This window comes from Phodopus roborovskii, unplaced genomic scaffold, assembly GCF_943737965.1.
Source record: "Phodopus roborovskii unplaced genomic scaffold, PHOROB, whole genome shotgun sequence".
Classification (NCBI taxonomy): Eukaryota; Metazoa; Chordata; class Mammalia; order Rodentia; family Cricetidae; genus Phodopus; species Phodopus roborovskii.
Window position 1 is genome coordinate 315,468 of NW_026126567.1, and position 21,134 is coordinate 336,601.

At 50.3% G+C, this 21,134-nt stretch overlaps 2 protein-coding genes across 11 annotated transcripts in view; both read right to left on the bottom strand.

The window, feature by feature from the left end:
- Psca (prostate stem cell antigen) overlaps positions 1-21,134 on the bottom strand; it is a 1,185,392-nt gene that overhangs the window by 105,968 nt on the left and 1,058,290 nt on the right. The gene's annotated exons all lie outside the window — the stretch shown is intronic.
- The window catches only part of Adgrb1 (adhesion G protein-coupled receptor B1), a 67,587-nt gene continuing 61,019 nt past the window's right edge, over positions 14,567-21,134 (bottom strand). For 6 of the 10 annotated variants that reach the window (XM_051202673.1, XM_051202677.1, XM_051202674.1 and 3 more), the window contains 6 exons: positions 20,623-20,718; positions 19,179-19,233; positions 16,247-16,947; positions 15,508-15,543; positions 15,229-15,336; positions 14,567-14,901 (listed from right to left, as the gene is read on the bottom strand). In XM_051202673.1, coding sequence (XP_051058630.1) covers positions 14,704-14,901; positions 15,229-15,336; positions 15,508-15,543; positions 16,247-16,947; positions 19,179-19,233; positions 20,623-20,718 — 1,194 coding nt within the window. In that variant the 3' untranslated portion in view covers positions 14,567-14,703. The remainder of the gene's footprint in view (positions 14,902-15,228; positions 15,337-15,507; positions 15,544-16,246; positions 16,948-19,178; positions 19,234-20,622; positions 20,719-21,134) is intronic. The other 4 variants (XM_051202681.1, XM_051202680.1, XM_051202679.1 and 1 more) reach the window with 1 other exon arrangement.

Here is a 21,134-nt window from a genome sequence, read left to right on the forward strand (position 1 = left end):
CTCTGCTGTTTGGTGGTTCTACTGTGGATACCCATTCTCTCAAGCAAAGTCACCATCTCTGAGCCCACCCAGGTCCTTCAGCCATGCCCAAGGCAAGCCATGCCTTGCCTACCACAATGGCATTAGGATACCATGGATGCTAGCAGGGTAGACTCAAGGTATTCCTGAATCACCAGACAGTGATGGGAAATCAAATGTAGATACAGCCAGTAATGTGGCTCTTCAAGGGCATATAGCCTTCTAAGAGATGCTCAGATGTATTGTGACTATTCAAGATGGAGGTGCTGGGTCATATCAGATGCCCAGAAATCCCTAGACACTCCTACCTGCAAGCTATGTCCCCAGAGTGGAGGCAGCAGGATTGAGTAGGAATAAGAAGCGGGTAGGAGCTGAAGGAGCTCCCAATGCCTTCTAGGACCAGAATTTCTAAGTCAGTCCTAAGTTCTGAGAAAGCCCATCCAGCACCTGACCCTTGCTAGCAGGTGAAGGCCAAGGCTTCATCTTTATCTTCAATAGTGGACATTGAGTTACAAATCTCAGTGTAGCTGGAACAGAATGGCCCCACAAACAACACTCAGAATAAGCAGCCAGAGCAGGAAAAAAAAGAAGCTGGAGACTGGGTGAACCATGGGAGCTGAGAGCAGAGAGCGTGAGAAAGGCAGTCTACTGTCTGGGATGTGCATGAGAGGAGGGGGAAGGCCATGTTCCCCCAGAGTACTAGAGATATGAGTTGGGTGTCCCCAGATTTTACAGTGTATGTGATAGGTGCTCCCACTAAAAGACAACAATATGCCTCCATCTTGGGCACATTACAATAACTGTACTTTGTGTGTTGGGGGAAAATTCTAAAGGCTTAAAAACAGTTAAGACCTCCAAACAGTGAGCTGATACAAGAATGGTGAGGGAAGGCACTGGGAAACCCACAGTCACTGGGGACTGATGAGAACATGGGGCTAGGCTTAGAAGACAGGCCCTGGCTCCCACGGGAATGGAATTGAAGCCTGGCTATACTATGTCAGGACTCCAAAGGGCTCTCAGGACAAAAGCACCCACCTATTCCAAGAGCTGGGGCAGAGTTGCCCTGCAATAAGGTGTTCCTGCCATATGTCTTCTCACTACAGACTACTGGGTCAAACCACAAAGGGACCTCTGACAAGATGCTCAGAGACAGAGGCCTTGCCAAGGGGGCTGTGAGGAAGGTCTCAGTAGATTTCAGCTCCAAGGAACTTCAGATAGAGCAGTCAGAACACCCATGTGTATAACATTAGATCAGACAAAAATTAGCACACCAAGAAGGACTAAAGAGAATGAGATGCAATTCTGAGAAATTCTCCAAAACTGAAGAAACACAGAAATCCACAGTATTTTTAAAATACATATGTATACAGCATTCTGCCTACATGCCAGAAGACCAGATCTCATTATAGATGGTTGTGAGCCACTATGTGGGTGCTGGGAGTTGAACCCTTGTCTTCTGGAAGAACAGCCACCTCTGAGCCATTTCTGCAGACCATTATCCATAATCTTAGGAGAGCAATATATACCATGTAACAGAAAACAATGCAAAGAAGTCAAAGTCTTGAAAATGGCTAGAAAGGAAGAGGCATTCCCACCCTCAGGGATAGCAGCTTTTGAGCAGTGAGCTGTCACTGAGAGTTCAGTGACATTTCTTAACTGCTGCCCAGGAGTATAAACCCAAACTAATATCCAAGCAGAAAGGCAAAAGCAGTGGAGACAGGAAGAATTACCTGAATGCTCCTTTGATTATCTCTCCTCATACAGAAAATCTAACTTGCCTCTTCTCTGGAACTCTGCACAAAAGCCAGCCAGCACGGGCTGCATGAAGAACAGCTTCCAAGTGAGTAGGAGTCAGCAGAGAGGACTGCTGTCACCCATGGGTAAAAGAATGTAGGGGAAAACTTCAAAAGCACAAAATATTCTGGCACTCAGAAGGCTGAGGCAGGAGGATCACAAGTTTCAGGCAGCCTGAGTCACATGGCTTCACTAAAATTAAAATGAAAGCTATGGGGAAACAAAACAAAATAAAGAAGGTGACTCATTGACTTCTCGATGTCCTTGAAAGCATGACCACAACTGGTCATATGTTCACTGACAGATACATGGATGAAGTAAAGAGACATTCCAGACTGAGTGAAAAGGAGACCACATACTGAGCACCAGGACCTGATGCTCTGTGTCCTGGCTGTGGGTACGATGTGACTGGCTAGCTGCAGCGCACTCCCGCCACCCCGCCTTTCCTGCTGCAGTGAAATGTATCCCTTGGACTGTGAGACATACTAATCCCTTCCTTTTGTCATCTTTCTGTCACAGCAAGGAGAGAAGTAATTAATATAGGTGACTTACAGAACATAGGGATAAGCCAGGACGAAAAGCAACTCCAGCAGAGAAACAGATCAAGAGCACAGTGAACAGTTCCCAGTCTGGATGGGAAGACCCAGGGCCTATGAATACAGGGAAAGAAGCAGAAGTTTGGGAACAATGAGGGGAGATGTGCCTTGAACAAGGCCCCAAATCCAGGCTTACTGGCAAGTCAGACGGCTGATGCCTGGTGTGGGTGAGGCAGTGGTGCACCTCAGGGGACAATTGGAGTACAACCTGATGCCATGTGACCTGATGAAGACCACATAGCAAGTTCTCACACTGGGCCACAGCAGGCCTGTGTGAGGATGTGTTCAACAGGAGTGCTGGTGAGACTGTGTTAGAAATAACAAGAGAAAGCATGGGAGATGCATGCACGAAGGACTGTGAGGCCACAAAGGGGACCAGGTTCGACAGGGTGAAGTGTCTCTCCTGATAGATGCTTCATATTTCACGTTGACATCCTGGGGATCCAAGGTGGCAAGAAGCTGGTATACCACACCTCCACAAAGTTCTCTGGACTGATCTTAGGTCTCACTTTGTCTTTGGTATTTCCTGGCCAATACTCAAAGGCAATCTAAAACCTAGACTTAGTCATAAAACACAGAAGGAAAAAGCTTCGGGAGAAGCCACCTGTTTGTGGTCTAGAGATAGAGATGTAGGAATGTCCCTCTGCCTTCTGTGTGCTTCTGTCTAATGTTCGAGTCTTGAGCAGTACCAACACTGAAGAACAAACCTCACAGGCAGGAGTGGAGACTGAGAAGGCAGGGGATGCCCTTGCCTCTCTGTTTTCTCTTTGTTCTTTTGGCACCTGACCTTGGAGATGGCCAGTTTCACAGATGCCCTATAGATCCAAGAATCTAAAGCCCCCATTGGGAAATTCAGTTTTGCAATCCAAAATTAGATTATCTATAAAGAGCCTGGAAACCTTTGACTACATGGGAAGAACACATGACAGACACCAGTCAAGACAGGGTCCTGAGGGTGCATTTTCAAGGACTTTGAGCAACCATTGTTGCCATGCTCTGAGACAATGAAACAGGACAGCAGAAGACAGAAGAATCAGGCAGCAGAGGGACAGAGGACAGACAGAAGAATGAAGCAGAAAAACAAGGCAGAAAACAAGAACCAAACAGAAACAAGACAGAGAAGAGAGAAAAAAAAATCAGGCAGGACAGAGAAAAGAATCAAATAGAAAGACAAAGCAGAGAGGAAACAGAAGAGTCAAAGAAACAGGCCAGAAATAATCAAAGCCTAAGGCAGCAGAGTTATCAGAGAAAAACTGATAGGCATAGCCAACTGAAACCCAAGGAGGAGCCTCACACTTAGTCACCTGAGCTTAGACGTAGGGGCAAAGGCAACGCAGTGTGGCCTGGAAGCGCTTATCTTCCTCCTCCGCAGGAAAATTGCCAAACACCCACATTGTGGCTCACAAATCTTTAACTTTAGTTCTAGGGAATGCAATGCCCTCTTTTGAACTTTGCAAGCCCTGCCTGCACACACTCGATACACAGACATATGTGCAAACAAAACATCTACATGTATAAATTAAAGAAGGCTATTTTTTGGAATTTAAAAATTAAGTTATCAGAATGACCGTGTAGGGGGTCAGGGCTAATACCTGTAATTCTAGCACTAAAGCATCTGAGCTGGGAGGAAAGCCATGAGCCTGAGGTCAGCCTGGGTTACATATTATGTTCCAGGCTAATCTATATTAAAGAATTAGATGCTGTTTCAAAACCAAAACCACTGGAATAGACAGAGTATGCAAAACTAAAAAATCCTAGAAGAGTGTAGGAAAAAAAGACAGATTGACCTTGAATTTAGCAATAAGCCCTTATGTCAACACACACACACCCAAAAAGTTAAAGCTCTTCACAGAACATTCTGCTCTATAAAAAAACATTGCTTTTAGAATGAAGATGTTGGCCCTGGGCTGGAAAGCAGTGGATAAAATGGTAAGTTAAGGCAGCAATGGGCACCATGTATGTGGGAAGATGGCTGAAAACCACTAAAGGCAAGGCAAAGCATGACACCAGCAAATGCTGATTTGAGAAGGCAGGTGAAATGGTCATTGAAGAAAACAAACACAATACAGCCTTGACCTTCTGATCTAGACATTGCAGTCCTAGCCACTTACCTGAAGGAGTTGGAAGCTCATAATTTGCCCAACCTAAAAGTAACCAAGAACCCTCTCAGGAGAGTGGATTAACTGTGATGTGTATCAACAACGGGACATTGTTTGCTAATCCATGCCAGGAGCCTTATATGCAGATTCCTAGAGTAGGGGAGAAGGTACAGTGGGTAAGAGCAAGGATGAGTTAAGTCCAGCACTCTAAGAGCAGCAACAAAATAATAAATACTCAGTGTCCTCCTCTGGAATCTACACACACACACACACACACACACACACACACACACACACGAGTGTGTATATCCACATGCACATGTGTGAGTACACCACACACACATACCTTCCTGAAAAGGCCTCCAACTGCACTAGTCCAGACACTAGAAGGGTGAGACCAGAGGACCACTTGCTCCAGGCCAGCTGAGCAGCTTTCTGAGACCCTGCTGAAAGAGCAAGTGGGGTGTGGCTCAGTGGTAGGATGTTCACCTACAATGTGTAAGGTCCCATTTTCAATAACAGTGTTGAATAGTTAAGAAAAACCAGGCCTGGCATCAGGAGAGGGCTTGACAAGAAATAGAATTGGAGGTCTGGGACACTATTCTATGTCCTGCCCATTGCTACAGTTACCAAAGCTCAACTGATAGAGTGATGGAGCAGATGAGTACACACTTGAGAAAGCTCATTGAAGACTTCAAATGTACACTTTACTATGCATATATGAATGGTGCCTTGCTAAACTTGAATGAAATGGTGAAATCCAAGAACCTATGGCCACATTCATCGCCATGTGCCAAGAAAGCTGTTGAGTATAGTTTTGTGTAATTTGAGCTTTATACTTGGCTATATTTTTTTTATTAAAATAACCCATATTGAGAAAGGAAAGAGGAAAAGTAACAGATCGGATGTACACGTAACAACCAGATGGGTGGTTTTTAAAATGTGCTTAGTGGAAAATTTTAAGATATGGGTTAAGATATAGCACAGTATTGAAATGAGCTATGCTTTGATCACTGGGCCCTAGTTATGCAAGGTGCTGGTGGGAGGGCAGCTTGAGAATGGGCCTCCAAACTCCCCACACTCTCTTTGCACTTTTTTCTAGGCCTGGAATGATAACAAAAATTTCAAAGAAGCCTTTAAACAGGAGCCACACAGCAGCTAAATTAGAGCTGTTCCTTATAGGATTGGGCAGAGTTATGGGGACACAAACAAAACCCAGGGCTTCTCAATGGCTAGTGGCAGAAGGTGTCTTTGGGTAGATATAGTTAACTCAATCATCAATAGCAGAGAGACAGACTCAAGGAGGAAGGGGAAGGGGTGGAGGAAGAAAGAGAAAGAGAGAGATGGAGAGAGAGAGACAAACTGGGACCTCAACCAGTACACCCAGATAAAGCCCACACATAGGTAGCACTCTATACTGCCTAGAAAAACAAGACAATAATGTCCCATTTGCAAGTTATCAAATGCAAGACTGAAATAGCACTTAGAGGCCCTGGGTGAGGCCAGGGACCAGAGCAAAGTTCTGAGATTCTTGTATCAGAAGTGATACATGCATCTCCTTGACACATCTTAGATCTTCTAGCCAATAGGATATAGAAGAATAGCCAAAAGGGAACAGAAAAAGCCTGTGTGTTTCCCCATACCAGTACAAGATGGGAGTGCATCGGAAATGTGTACAAGATGCAATTATTGCAGAAAATCAAGAAGAGGGACTTCCTAAAGGGACCACAAAAGACTGTAGGACCTAGAGAGCTGAGGTGAAGGAGACAGCCAAAGGACGTCATAAAGTCCAACAAATGTAGGAAAAGATTTTCAAAGCCAGTGCGACTGAATTCTAACTGCAGTTGTGTGCTGTCCTGAATAATACCCTGGAAATAGCAATGAAAGACAGAGGGGCTTCAAGTTAGTGTCAGACAGGGTAGGCTTGAAGTCAAAAGCACCTACCCTGCTGGAGAGATGGCTGCTTCAGAATGACCCAGAACCTCTGCTGTCCAGAAAGACATAGCTGTCTTCATCTTGCAGTCTTCAAAACACACAAAGCAGCATTTGACAGAACTGCAGGAAATTTTCCACTACAACAGTGGGAATTTTCCATATGTCTTTTGCAATCACTGAATGGTTGAGCAGATACAAAATACTGAAAGTTTATGAGAAAAACAGCAGGAAAGAGTCTCCTGGCTGACTAGTCACTTCCATCACCAGAGGAGCAGAGGCTGTGTCCTCAGTGGCTGGGTGTCCCTCATTTCAATTCTACTCCACCCCCTGCACCTGGACAAAAAGTCAGGCCCCGTCACCCCTGGGCTGGGGGCTCCAACCCCTAAGATGCTGGGCTATAGAAAGTCTTCTTGGGCTTCTGAACACTCGGCTCCCTGAACATCTCAGACTCCCAGAACCTCAGCTGTGGCACTTAGAGGACTCCATGGTTGGCCACTTGGAAGCTTCCCAAACTCTGTCCTTTGGGAGTTTCACGGAGGTGTCATTGTGTGTACATAATGTGATTAGTAATCACAGACCAGGCAGAGGGGAGATCACAAGGACACAGGAAGAAGATAGCCATCCATAAACCGAGGCGGGGGGGGGGGGTTGGGGTGGGGTGGGGAGGTGCTCAGGAGAAACCAACCCTGCCCACACCTTGATCTTGGACTGCAGCCTACAGAACTCTGGGAACACACCCATCCCAAATAATTGGTTGGCAACTGACGACCAATTTAACCTTCATCTTTAGTCCAGTCCTTTTTCTTTTCCTGGGTATTTCAGGAGACCAGAAGTCCCACCCTCTCCTTTTGCCTTCTGCTTTTCTATGTGACCAGGCCCTTTCTCAAGCTGTGGAGAGCTCCCAGCTAGCACCCATCTCATTAGCTTACCAAAGACACTCATCCCTGAGAAAGTCCCAGGAGCTGAGTGTGTGTGTGTGTGTGTGTGTGTGTGTGTGTGTGTGTGTGTGTGTGTCAAAAATCAAAGACAGATTTTCTAAGAACTCAGAAGTAAAGATTTGGACCACAAAACTGACCATCTCGATTTAATGAACATGTGGCTCTGTTCTGGGCTGCGAAAATGTGTCTGAAATATTTATGAGAATGCTCACATCTTATGCAACAGAACATTTATTACACAGGCTACGTTCTACCGCATGATAGTTAAATTAGGAATCACAAGTAGGGGTGGACACCTCTAATCCTAACACTTGAGAAGAGGAGATGGGTGATTGACAATTCCAGATTAGCCTGAGCTACCTAGGAGGAAAGACCCCATCAGAAAGATAAAACAAAAAAACCAAAAACCCACAAATTGCTACATTTGTTCTTCAAAATCCTATAGTTTTGAACGTTTCAAACACGTATAAACTAACTTGTCTACCCAAGGAAGTGTTCCTGATAAAATTAGAAAAATAATTACAACTGAATGATAAAAATAATGCAAATGGGAACCTGTGGGATGGGATTCTAGTGACATGTTGAGAAAAGCTGATGGTCTATAAATGCTTGTATTAGACACTAAGAAAGGCTAACAATTAATGTGGGAGGAATCCCACTTGAGCTGGTGGTTGGTATTCACTGCTGCACTCGGGAAAAGAAGGAAGTGACAAGCAGAAGCAGGAATTAGCCAAGGGGCCCACAGGGAGGAGCACACAGCGCCTTCCTAAGCAAGGTGACTGAGAGAAAACCCACAAGGGGACCCGGCATACCAGCAGTTCTGAAAGCAATCAGAGGTTATTATGAGCACTGCAGGACAATGTATCCAAGGTAGATTACCAAAGGAATCCAACAAACTAAAGGTGACTTTAAAAAAAATCCCCAAAGCCTGTGCAGAGCTGTAATTAATTGCTGAGAAGGATTTAGTTAAGGCGGGTATGGAAGAGTGTGGGGTGGGGACAGCCTTGGGTGAAGGGCCCAGTGGGGACTCTAGGGTGGGTAGTAGGAAAGGGGTCTGAACCCAATGGAAGCAGGAAGTGTGGCAGCCTGAGTCCTGAGATGCATGTAGCTTTGAGAGAGGGATTAGGCTCTCCTACCTGACCCTGTGTTGAGCCACCTGAACACAGACACACTTCATACTTGCCAGCCCATGAAAAGCAGAGTTAGCACTTGGTCTTATCTCTTCCTTTGATGTCAGTCTGGAAACAACAAATTTGAGCTTTCTGGGCTCTGTTTGCATATACACTGGACATCTGCTGTGGTGGGGGGAGGGGGTGGGTGAGGTGAGTAGCAGCACACTTCTGCATAGTGGGACAGTGGTAGTGGTCCTGCCCCTCAGGATACTGGAAGCTGTTACAGTGTTCTGGCCTCACCATCCCTCCATTTGGTTCAGCACAAGAGGAAAGAAATGGGAGACCCAGGCCTCATTAACCCCTTCTTGAGAGTCTCCACTGAGAACCACTGCTAGGAAACACCTGTGTGTCCTGTGCTCCAGGGTCCCTCTTAGCCAATATGCTGTCAAGAGTCTCCTCTGAAAATATCTTCATGTGTGCTTGCTTCAAGGTCTATGTCCTGAGCAGACCCAGCCTGATCTAAGGCATATGATGAGTTTGGAGAGACCAGGGGTGAACCAGGAGTGGGACTAGGCCATGCCAGGCCACCCAGACAGAGGTCCTAGCAGGATATTGGGCTGGTGCTTGCTGAAGATGCAGGCAGACTGAGAAAAAGCCTGGTATATGAAGGAAGGGCCATGGTTGTTTTTGTTTTGTTTTGTTTTGTTTTTGGTTGAATTGCTCACCCTTACTCACCCAAGCCCACATCCATCCTCCCTTTCTCCCATTCTGGCTTTTATCCATTGGGGTTGAGTTTGTCTTATGGAGAGACTATCAGAGGAACAGCTGAGAGAATCCTTGAACCTCAGCAGGGCCTGGGTTGCACCAACAGATATGGAGGCCAGGAGGGGGTACATGGTAGTGCTAGCCAATGAGGAATGGCCTCAGCCCAGTGTTCACTGTGAACTCAGTGAGGCTCAATCAAGGAGGTCATTCAGAACCCAGAAATCCTGGCTTGTAATTCCACACTCCTGCCAGGAACCCCAGTGAGAGAGGGAGAGGACAGGAAGATGTTAATGGGGATGCTACCTCTAGCCTCCCCCATCCTTGAGGGAAGTCCATATGGTGTTCCCAGGAAGCCATATGGAGCCCAGCAACACCTCCTCTGCTTGAAGACAGCTGTGTGTCACTGTCCCATCCCATGTTGGCCTCCTTATATCCATCTGGTCCCATTTCCCAGTGAGGCCAAGGGAGGGGAGAGGGGAAGGCCCTGAGTCCCCTTACTTGAGTGAGTCTACACAAGGTCCACTGAGATTGGTAAGGGGTGACTGTGCTAAGATTCCATACCTCTAAGTTCATGACCCCAGCTAGCAGCTTCTAAGGTTCCCAAATTGACCACAGAAGTTCCAGGACCCAAGAGCAGACTGCTGTGATGAATTTCTAGTAAGCTCTGGGCACCCTGAACAAGCCAGACTCCCAGGTCCCTGAGTCACACTGGCTCTGGGGGAGACTGAGGTGCAGGGAGGGAAGGTTCTAGAATCCACGTCAGTGGTGATGAGCTTGGGTGCTGTCTCCCTCTTTGCCTAAGCCTTATTTGGAGGTGCTTCCGCTGCGTGGGGTGCTGGCTGGCACATTTGCTAGCTGCTCAGAGTTCCTCTTGCTTGGTTATTTTTAGGGACTGGCAAAGGGAAGCCCGAAGCTTCTCGACTATTCAAGAAGCTTTGAGTTAAAAATCTGGGACCCTGGGAGTCCCTAGGAACTAATGGCCGCAGTAGGGAATCTTAGACCTAGAGAAGGCATGTGAGGCATTGTGAAGAGCAATCTTTACTCCCTTTCCCAGTGAGGCAGCAGAGCCCACCCTCAGCACAGTTGCTCTATACAGACCCAGCTAGAACCCTTAAAAGGCTCCATGACCAAGTCTGGGATGCCTCCAGGGTCCTAGAGTCCTCCTCGAGGTATTGGTTCCTTAGGACCAAGGCACTAACAAGGATCTGAGGGCAGAGCAAACCAAGACCACAGGACTTCCCATCTATCTATGAGTATTGTCTGGCTACCACTGACCATGAAAAGACCTAAGGTGTGGTTGAGCCTGGGGTAGGGGTGACAGTTACTGGGCTCTTTGGGTGAAGCATCAACTGCCTCATAACTTCATGGGCATTCAGGGACCCATGAGGAGCTGGCATCTCTTCAGCCCTCACCTTTCAGCATAGCCCCATACTTCCTGAGGCCATAACAGGGAGCAGAGGGTAGGCTAAAGAAGGGAATTCTAACAGAAGACTCTGGAACAAGTCCTAGAGCCAGCATCACCTTGTACATTTGCTCCCATCTGGGTCCAGCCCTTGGCAAGCAGGGCCTGGGGAGGAGACTGGGGGTACACAAAAACACCAAAGGATAGAGTTTCCCAGGGCAGTAGGAACACTCATGTGATGGAGCAGAAGACAAGTAGTTAGATGCAAAGTCTCTTCACCAGATTGGGCCCAGAAAGTGGACAAGAGGTCAGGCATCATGGGAAGGGGCTAGAGCACCTCTCAGGCCCCTGTTAGCAGTGTTCACATTAGTCACAGATGGGGATGAGCAGACAGAACTAGGTAAGGAGGGGCATCCTCCGGATTGGAGGGATGTGGGTGTTGATAAGAACTCAGTACCTGCTAGCAGCTGCTCCTACTGGCTGCACCCACAGTTGACGCAGAGACTTGCTGTCCTTATGTGTCCCTTTCACATACACCCCTCCTTCAAATCCTCCAGTATGTAGGAGCCAGGAACAGTGAACTGTGAGATCCCAGGTCCTAATCTCATCAGCACAATTGTCATCCACAGAGATCACAGTAGCTACTGTCTTCAGCACCACCAGGATGAATGTCAAAGCCACAACCATGACTGTTACCATGACCACCACCAGCATCACCATTACCCTTCCTTATCTCACTAGCATCATTACTAAAATCACCATGACTGCCTGTTGATATTTCCCTATTAACAGTTTTAATCTTACCACCACCATCATCGTCATCGCCATCATTACTATCAACTCCAGTATCATAACCACCGTTATCACCACCTTTCTATTCCCATCACCAGCATCATCACCATCATCACCAGCCTCACTAGCATCATTGCCACTACCATCATGACACCACCATTACTATTATTGTTAACCTTACTATCACCATCATCATCATCACCATCACCACCCTCATCACCAGGAAAATCTCCAGCTAAACTTTCACCATTACCTTTGCCCCCACCATGTTCCAGCCACCATGGTGACCACTATCACCTCAAGTCCCACATCTTCCCCTAAGGTAAAGTAGTACCAATAATGGCAGGTAGAGGGTGGCAGAGCCAGCTCCTCATAGCTTCCTGAATGCCCATGAGGTTATAAAGAGCCAAGTAACTGTGGCTCCCAGTGTTTGGGGTTCACTGGAGACAGGTTGCTAAAATGGGTGGCACAGGTACTGAGAGGCTAAATCAGCGGACTCATGCAGTAAGGGCCCAGGAAGATATCCTTAGAGGCCCAGACAGCTTTGGGTTCCACAGGAAAGGAGTACCTTGTGGTGGTAGAAGCAACTGAGAATGGTGTCCGTGCCTTCAGGAAAGACAACCATTGGGAGAGCCATTGGTGCCACGAGAGTTGAGTCTAGGCACAGTTCCTCCTGACCTGTAGGGTACCAGCAGCATCCTCTAATCTTGTTCCTCACTGTAGATGAGATCTGACCCTGCTTGCTAGGTGTCAGGAGCATAGCACTCCATAGAGCTGGAGGAAGAACAAAAGGACCTGAAAGAGGTCCATGGAGAGGCCACTGTCCCCATGAGAGTTCTGCGCCAAGGCAACACGCAGTACAAAACTCCCTCTGGGATGTACATGGAGCCTGTTGGAGTGGGACCTGCTGGAGCAAAGCCCCAGGTACTGATGGAGTAGAGCCTTTGCTGGCCAGATTCTTATGCCAAGCAATTTCTGTGATGAGTCATTCCAGGAGGAGGCAGCAGAATCCTGGGCAGCCATGAATCCTGGGCGTCTCTTAGCACAAATAGCCCTCCAGGGGGAGGACCTGCAGAGGAGGAGAGAGCTGCTTCTGGACACACACTGCAATTTCATAGAGCCTTGACTCCAGCAGTCTCCAGTGTTCTGAGTTGCACTTCATGCAGAGAGTGTGAGGGGCTGGGGTACTCCTTTTTGCTTTGTGTTTTGTTGGTGGTGGTGCTGGGTGGTGTGGTTAGGGAGCTGTCTAAGGATGCTTGGTCGCTCCATGAGGACAGTGGTAAGTCAGAGCTGAGCTCAGCCCTCTGGACCCAGACCTGGTCCATATGCACATGCTTCCTGCATAGGCAGGGTGCTGGAACCCCAGGACCTACTATACCTGTACTCATAGGTCCTCCATGATTTTCTTATTCTTAATAGTCAGGGGCAAGGAGGGGACCATGGCTACTGAACTCATAGGAAGCCCTCCAGCTCTGGAAGACAGGGCCAATGTACAGATTATGTGGTGTAGTGTGATAGTGATATTCCATGCAACCTGCAGGGGACACTGTGGTGAGGCTCAGAAGCCTTTCCATTGCCTAACGTTTGCACATGTGCACGCAGTTCGTGTTAGCCATACACATGGTCAAGGCTGGATCATATTTTGTTGCCAAAACATTAGGTTTTTTTCCTTGTTTGTGGTCTGCTGTTAGGGTCTGTGCTAGGCTCTACACACCCTTCTCTGGGCATCTGGGGACATGTCACTTCTCACCATTCACCCACCTGTGTTTGTGCACCCAGAGTGTGCGTGGCCATCACAGTTACCTAAGCTCACTGTGGTCACTGTACCAACACTGTCCATCCATATCCTGTCTCTGCTTGCTAAAAAGGCTTGTGTATGGTGTGTGTCAAAGACATATCCACCGTAAGATTAATAGGAATGAAGGGAGAATATTTAGGTGAGGGTATGAAAGCAATCCATACCAGGTTGTATCCTTTTCCCGACTCTTGGCATTTTGGGGTGCTAGGGGCTATATCCCTCAGGACCAAGTCTGTATCTGGGTTCCAGTTCAAGTTGCGGTCTGAAGGAGGGGCCTAAAGAGTTCTTCTGTCTGCAGAGGTTCAGGTTTGTGGAGTCCAGGGCTTGGGGAAAGGAGGGGCCTCCTGGATTCCCAGGCAGGCTCCTGCAGTGGCTTAGGCTGCCACCTGCTGGAATTTCTGGGAAATGCAAAAATGCTAAAGCTGGGGCAGCATCAGGGAAGGTGGCTCTGGTGATCTGACTATGCTCATATTCCCCCTCCCATGTCCACCCTGTGGATGGATAGGGTCACTATGGCCTGAGGACAGAAAGCACTCAGTGATGGACAAAAAGGAGTCAGTACTGGGCTGTCCAGAACAGTGGGGCAGGCCTGTCCAAGATGGGTTCAGGGAGGCTTCAGGTAAGAGAACCCTAGACTCCAGCTACACATTTTGCTTCCTTTCACCATTTCCGGTTGCTTTTTTAAAGTGCTACCTGTTAACTCTGTCCTTCCCAGGTGACTCGGGGATCTGGGAGTCCAATGCTCCTGAGGTAGAGAACTGAGGTTAAGTCCAGACTCTGAGGACCATGTAGAGGGTAGGCATGCAGGACAGGAGCAGCCCAAAATGGCTACTGAATGGGGCCAGGCTGCTATAGAGAAGGAATAGACAACAAAGCACTGGGTTTTTAATTCTTTTTATTGAAGAAAAGAAAAGGAGAGAAAAAATAGATTCCCCACCCCGCTTCTTTCCAGAGTGGCCTCAGTCCTGCCCCTGGGTCTCTGGGTCAGGACCATGCTCTCTGCCTGGGTCTGAGAGGAGCCCAGGGTCCTGGAAGGGAGTGGGGGGGGGGGGGTCTGGCTGCTTCCCAAGGGGTAGGGGTGTCTAAAAAACGGAGCCAGGCTGGCGGGCCACAGGCAGTCTTCTGCAGTGGTGGCTGAGGTGGGCATCCTGGGGACGCTGGCCACACCAGACCTGTCCATGTCCACAGCCGCCCGCCTGCCTGCCCGGGCTTGCCCAAGGAGGGCAGAGTCTGAGGCACCATCTGGCCTCTGGAGCCCTGTGCCCGTGGGCCATGCCACCTCCTGTCCTGTGTCTGGCTCTGGTCCCAGCACCGCGGGCCCTCCGCCTCTGAGCGCCCTGAGACCGGGGCTGGACCCGGCCCGCCACCGCGAGCGCATCTGTGCCCGACCTATGGCGGAGCGGGCAGAGCAGCTTCCCACCTGATGGCCCGGTGTGGGGCCACCGCCCGCCCGCTCAGACCTCGGTCTGGAGATCAATGATGTCCTGGCCAACCAGTGGGATGGTGGCACCCGCCTTCTCCCACTCCACACTCCGAAGCTCCAGTGGAGAAGGGGGCAGTGGCTCTAGCTCCTTCTTCACCCACGCAGGAGTCCCGTGGGGCTTGCGGAGGCTCTCCCAAGCCCTCTTGTTGGGAGTCTGCTGTTTCTCTGGCTACTCGATGCCAGCGGTGTAGGCAGGGCAGGGGTGAACGGGAGTGATTCCATGGGAGAGAAGGGAGAAGAGGGAGGAGGGCTCTTAGGGAGGGACTCCAAGAGAGCAGCAACTCATGCATCTCACAGCCCATCTTGGCAGGAGCTGCAGCCAAGCAGGGTCAGAGCTGTGGGAACTGATAGTCTGGAACCTGCCAGACAGGGCCAGGCTCAGGCTCTCCCAACCCTGCCCTTTAACATAAGGCAGATGGCACAGGGAAAGGCCATCCAACAACCCAGTGAATGGGGGTGTGCAGGGAGTGGGTGGAGCAGAGCCCACCCTTCTGACCTTGCTGTCTGCGCCTGGCACTTCCTTCTCCTTCTCTGCAGCATGCTGCAGCTTCCGGTTCAGGTCCTGGAACATGTCCTGGTGTCGCTTCCGTGTGTGCATGATCTTCTGTGGGTTGGGGCCAGGAGTCCTGAGCCAGGATGGGCATCCACAGCCACCCCTTTGTCCCACCTGCTGTTGGCCCCTGAACTCTAACTTGGAGCCTTTCCCCAACTCCCACTTGCTGAAAAGGCTCTAAGCACCCAGCCTGTCTGTCCAGAGAGAGGCACCTGCACTTACCTCAAAGTCCAGTTCTGCATACCGAGATTTCCGCCGCTGCAGGAGAGAAGGTTGTGTGCATGGGCAATGTGTTCCCTAAAACTGCCTAGACCACACATCCAGGCCCCCCTGCCTGACAGCTGGGGAGACACCACCCTGCCTTCAGGGGATATGCTGAGGGTGTATCAGGTACCAGGTTGCCTGTTCCCTAGGGGTACAGGCCCAGCTCTGGGTCCAGAGGGTATGCTGAAGACCAAAAGCTCCTGACAATGATGAAATGAGAGTAAGGTCTCAGCTCTTACTCCAAGGCTACCCTAAGTTCTTTGTGTCACTGCTCAAGGCCTATTTGCCCTTGTCCTCCCTCTGAAGTGTCCAGCTTAGCCAGGACACACAGGTCAAGGAGATCTAATCTAGGGGCCACAAGGTTGGAACCCTAACAGTGAACTCAGGGTGCTAGCTGCACCTAAGAGATCGAAAGCTAGACAGTGGCACATCCTTGAGTCGGGCAAGGGCTCCCCAAGGGTCCCATCCTGACCTCAGTCCCATGTCCTAAGGCCTGAACAAGGTTCAGGGGCTGTATAAGCACCAGGCTGACCACAGAGACTGTTGCTATGTGAAAAGGGCTCAAGTACATACAGATTCTGCTCCTGGGCCAGCCCTACCCATTTCTGACACACTCTGAGCCTACATGGCATGAAAGTATTAGCCTTTGGCTGGGGGTCCACCAATGTCTGCTCTGCAGACTCTGAACCACCCTCACCTCCAGGGAGCTCACTGACAGGGTGGCCACGTTCTCATTCTTGGTCCCAGCACCTGAACTGGGTCCTGGGTGGGCCGCAGGTTCCCCTGTGTCCCCCAGGCTAGGAGGTGCAGGCTCCAGGGTGGGTGGTGGGGGTAGGGGCTGCTGGGGTGGAGGGGGTGGTGGAGGTGGAGGTGGTGGGGGCTGGGCAGGGGGCACCTCAGGGGTTACACCACCTGGGGGCTCACGGGTAGGTGGGCTACGGGTAGGGAAGCTGGCATCAGGTGCCATGCTAAGGTGGATGAGGCGTGTTTGGGGCATCTGGTCAATGTTGATGCTATACTTGGGTTCCTCCTTGGGTTTGGGCCTCAGTGTGGCCGTGGCTGTGGGCAGGATCACGTAGCTCGTGTCCAGAGCCTTCTCCTGGGCCCGGCTCAGCTCTGAGTCCAGTTTCTTGAAGATGTCCCCATCTCCAATAAAGGAGGACTTGGGAGCCTTGTCCTTTTTGAGGGTGAGAGAGTGGTTGGGGAAGTCGGGCAGTGGCCCACCGGGGTAGCGGGGTGAACCGTGCAGGTGCAGCTTGGACACATTGGCTGGCAGGCTGTTGAAGGTGGGGGGTGGGCCCTTGGCCAGCTTGAGTTTCTCCTCTTCAGGCAGTGATGGTCGCTTGAAGGTGCCTGTGATGGTGGCTGTGCGGCAGGCAGCGATATCTTTGTTCAGTACTAATGGGGAGCATGGGAAAGGACAACAGAAAGGAAGAGGGTCAGAATAGTGAGGCTGGCCTGCAGCAGCAGGGGCTCAGGCTGGCCAACACTGCTGCCACCCTGGTCTTGATCCACACCAGACCCATGCTTACTTGAACAACCAAAATTCCTTTGCCTTTTCTAAGGAGGCTGGCCCCCTCAGGCCTCTGCCTGCCTCTCAAGACAACCAGAGACTGTACCTCATTGTCAGCCTATCATGGCAATTCTGAAAGGCATGTGAGGGCGCCCTCTGCTGGAAGGCACAGGAACAAGGTACCTCAGAGGGAGCAGAGCAGCTTCTCATAGTGAGACCCCAGCTCCCCTGCAGTGCTCCCCCCTGCACATGAGTCCTTGCAGGGAGGTTGTGCTTGGCATAGACACATCAGCTCCAAGGACCACGAGAAGCAGCACATAAGCTCAACCCCTCAGAAGGGCTCTCCTGCCTTGCTTGCTCCTCTGCCTTGATAAAATCCTTCTTAAAGTTCCCACCCATCCACTTCTCTTGGGTTAGCTATCCCAAACTGTCCATCATCTGGCCTGAGCTCCAGCTCACCATACATCCCATCTGACACTGGACCATCAACTTGGCCCCAGTGGCCAGTACAGTACCAGACTAGCTCTGAGCCAAGGCAGCTATCCACACTGGGAACACTCTCCAGAGCAAGGTCATATCCCCTTCTTAGGAAACCTGGCCCCGTACTGCATACTGCCTGTTCTGGTCACACCTAGCCCAGCCTTGGGGCCCACCAGCAGCTCTTGTGATATCATCAGCTATGTTCACGAACAATATCTTAGTTTCCCAGACCAAAGGTCCCTCTCCCCAGCTCACCTTCAATGACAACCTTTGGCTCTTTCAGACTATCACCCAGCGTGGCAGTGTGAGTATTATATTTGAATGCCTAGTCATCAGGGAGTGAAACTATTTAAATAGGATTAGGATGTGTGGCCTTGTTGGAGGAAGCATGTCATTGTGCCACTGGGGGTGGGCTTTAAGGTTTCAAAAGCCCATCTATGCCTAGAGTCTCTCTGCCTGTGGATCATGATGTAGCTCTCAGCTACTTTGCCAGTGCCTGCTTGCATGTCACCAAGCTCCCCACCATGATGATAAAGTACTAAATTTCTGAAACTGTAAGCAAGCCCCCAATAGCTTTCTTTAGTAAGAGCTGCCTTGGCCATGGTGTCTCTTCATAGCAATAGAACAGTAACTAAGATACCCAGCAGTGTCTTCCTGTAACCCTTTCCAACACCCCAGCAGTGGACTAGCTATCATTCCTATCAATCTGTATGCCTAACCCCAAGAGTATCTCAGCACCATCTCAAGGCACACAGCCCATCCCTGCCTCTCTCAGCAGGGACTCGTCCCACCGTGGACACATATCCACAGACACCTATCGTGTGCCCATCAGCTACATTCAGCCCATAGCACCCTGTGCTCAGGCACAACTGAGTGAAGGGAGCCCAGAGCACACCACCAGGGTGGGCTGGCATCCATCCCCCAGTGCCAGAGTCATCTCTTGGTTAGGATATGGAACTGGATCACTGAAGATCAAGGAAGATGTTTTTGGCCCCATCCCAAGGTTATCTCCTCCAAGAACCCAACCCCAGGCAGCAGTTGACATTCCCCACTTGGGAACCAGATGGAGTCAGGCCAGATGGCCCCTCCACAGCAAGGGACCATCTGCTATTGCCCTGGCCCCTGGTCCTTAGGAACATGACTTTGCTTCTAGGAAGCTCAGTGTTAGCCAAGGGTCCCAATAGCAGTTCCTTCCCCTTGCTTTCCTCTCGCTACTGAGGTCTCACACTCTCAAAAGGCAACCTGCCTTTCCCCCACCCCAGGTTAACGATGAAGACACAAAGACAACACAGAACATGGGTGCTTGAGGGAGGGCAGGTAGGAGGCAGGTGACAATGGAGTGTACAGGCAGAGGCAGGAACAGGGCTGGATCTCACGCAGAACTGGCCTGTCTGCTCTGCCCTGTGAGGGGAAAGGGAGAGACAGACAGGTGAAGGGTACCAGTGATGGTCCCAGCCCAGCATGGGCTCCATGACACCTTTCTTGGGCTCATACCCACAGGACTCCTGAAGCCTTGGGGAGGAGGGAGCCCAGGCTGGACCATGTGGCAGTGGGCGTGGGATGGGGACAGGTAGGGCACACAGATGTTGAAGTAAAGAAAGAAGCAGATGGGCCAACTGGCCACCATGGCTCTCACCTGTCAGGCGCTCACCTGATCTACAGGCCAGATCCACATCCTTCTCAAAGTCAGTCTGCAAGACAGAGACCGAGGGCAGGATGAGGGCAGGGCTGGTGGCAGGTTGGGTTGCAACCTGCAAGGTGGTAGGAAGGGGGCCACCAGAGCCACACACACACCGCAGAGGTCACAAATATACTGATATTGTCACCATAAACTCCAGCCCACATTATTAGTCCATGGGCCACCTGGTGTGGCCATGCATCTGTATGCCTGTCTATGCAAGCATGGGTGTGTCTGCCAGCATTCACATGCATGTGTGAGCTGTATTTCTGTGTATTTATGGTATTTGTGCCTTTGTGAGGGCAGAGGACTGTACTGTGTGAGCATGAACATGTATATTGAGAGTAGCATTGTGTTTATGATTCGCATATGAGCCAGCCTTTACATCTCTGCATTTATATGAAGGATCATATGCACGTTTCTCCATGCATGTGTTTGTGTCTACCTGTGTGTGCGTGCAATCAACCATGCGTGTTCTTCATTCAAGACATTATGGAGCAACTGGCCTCTGGCCTCTGGCCATGCCCCCCAAAGCCATGCAGCCACCAGGGCTTCAAGAGCCTCTGCCATTCCATCCAAGACAGACAGCAGGGGACAGACACAGACCTGGGCCAGCACCAGCCTCCCCTAAAGCAGAGACATGGTCCCCACTGCATCTCTGAGGACAGCAGCTGGGGAGGCCATGGTGGTGACCCAGGGCCACCTTAGGAGCTTGGGTCTAGAAGACCCATCCAGAGGCCACAGGGCTCCAAGGGGGTCAGTCTGGCCTTTAATCTCAAACTGGAGGTCTTTCCCTGAAATGCAGGAGCCAGGATGCTGGGAAGGTGGCAGTCTTCCCCTGAGGTTAGAGGCTGGGCCAGGAGAAACATCAAGACGAGGGAAAGCTGTGTCCCCAAATGACAAAGTACCTGTCCAGCTGACACTTGTTCCCTCTAGATGGTGGCACTGAGGCCCAGAGGGCTGGCCCTGTGTAGACACCACCTGGAATGCTCCCCAGTGCCTCACCCCTGGGGTGCTGAACACCTGGGACAACATAATGGGTGATGCCAGGGGGCAGGAAATTGGTCACAGAGCCTAGGGCTCTGCTCAGAGGCTATTATGCCTAGATCCCATAGTTGAAGTAGTCTGTATAGGTAAACTCACAGTTGGCTTGTGCACAGTTCTGGACGGGCAAGCTTTGAAGAAGGTAAGGATGCACACCAGCCCCCACCCAACTCATCAATAGCCTTACCCAGCTCAAAACCCTGGATCAATGATTTCAACTTGGCCTCAGTTCCCCCAATTACAAACTGGGTCCAGAGTTCATCTAATAGGGCTGCCAGGGCCCAACAGAACTCTGGGCACAGGAAGGACCTAGAGGTCTCTAGAGGGACAGCTTGCATCCCCAGGCAATTAGTCCTACCATGAGCTGAGCATGGCCATTCTGGAAGGAGCCCCCTGAGTCCCCGTTGCCTTCTTCTTGGCGGTCTACCACACGACACTTTACAGCATCCTGGACCTGGAGGAGGGAAAGCGTGTCAGCAGAGAGCCACAGCCTCTCAGAGAACCCTCTGCAACAGCAGTCTCTGCAAGAAGCCTCTTTGTAGCCCGGTAGTGCCCCTTGTGCTAGGAGAAAGGATGTAAGATGCAAACATTAGGAGTTTCTGATGCTGGGAAGAAGCTGCAGACTCCACTGACTGGAGGCCACTGTAAGAACATTAGCCTAAGGCAGGTACCTGGTTTCAGGGCCATTTGGAACCCCCAAAACCCATCCTGACTCAAGGAAGACTGTATGGACAAGGCTAAGGCCAGCCACAAGGCCAGCACAGATCTTGGCAAGAAGAGTCACCTAAGGAAGTGGCTAATCACCCAGGACAATCAGTTTGAGGAAGTACACAGGATCCAACACTATTCCGAAATCCAGACTCTGTAGAT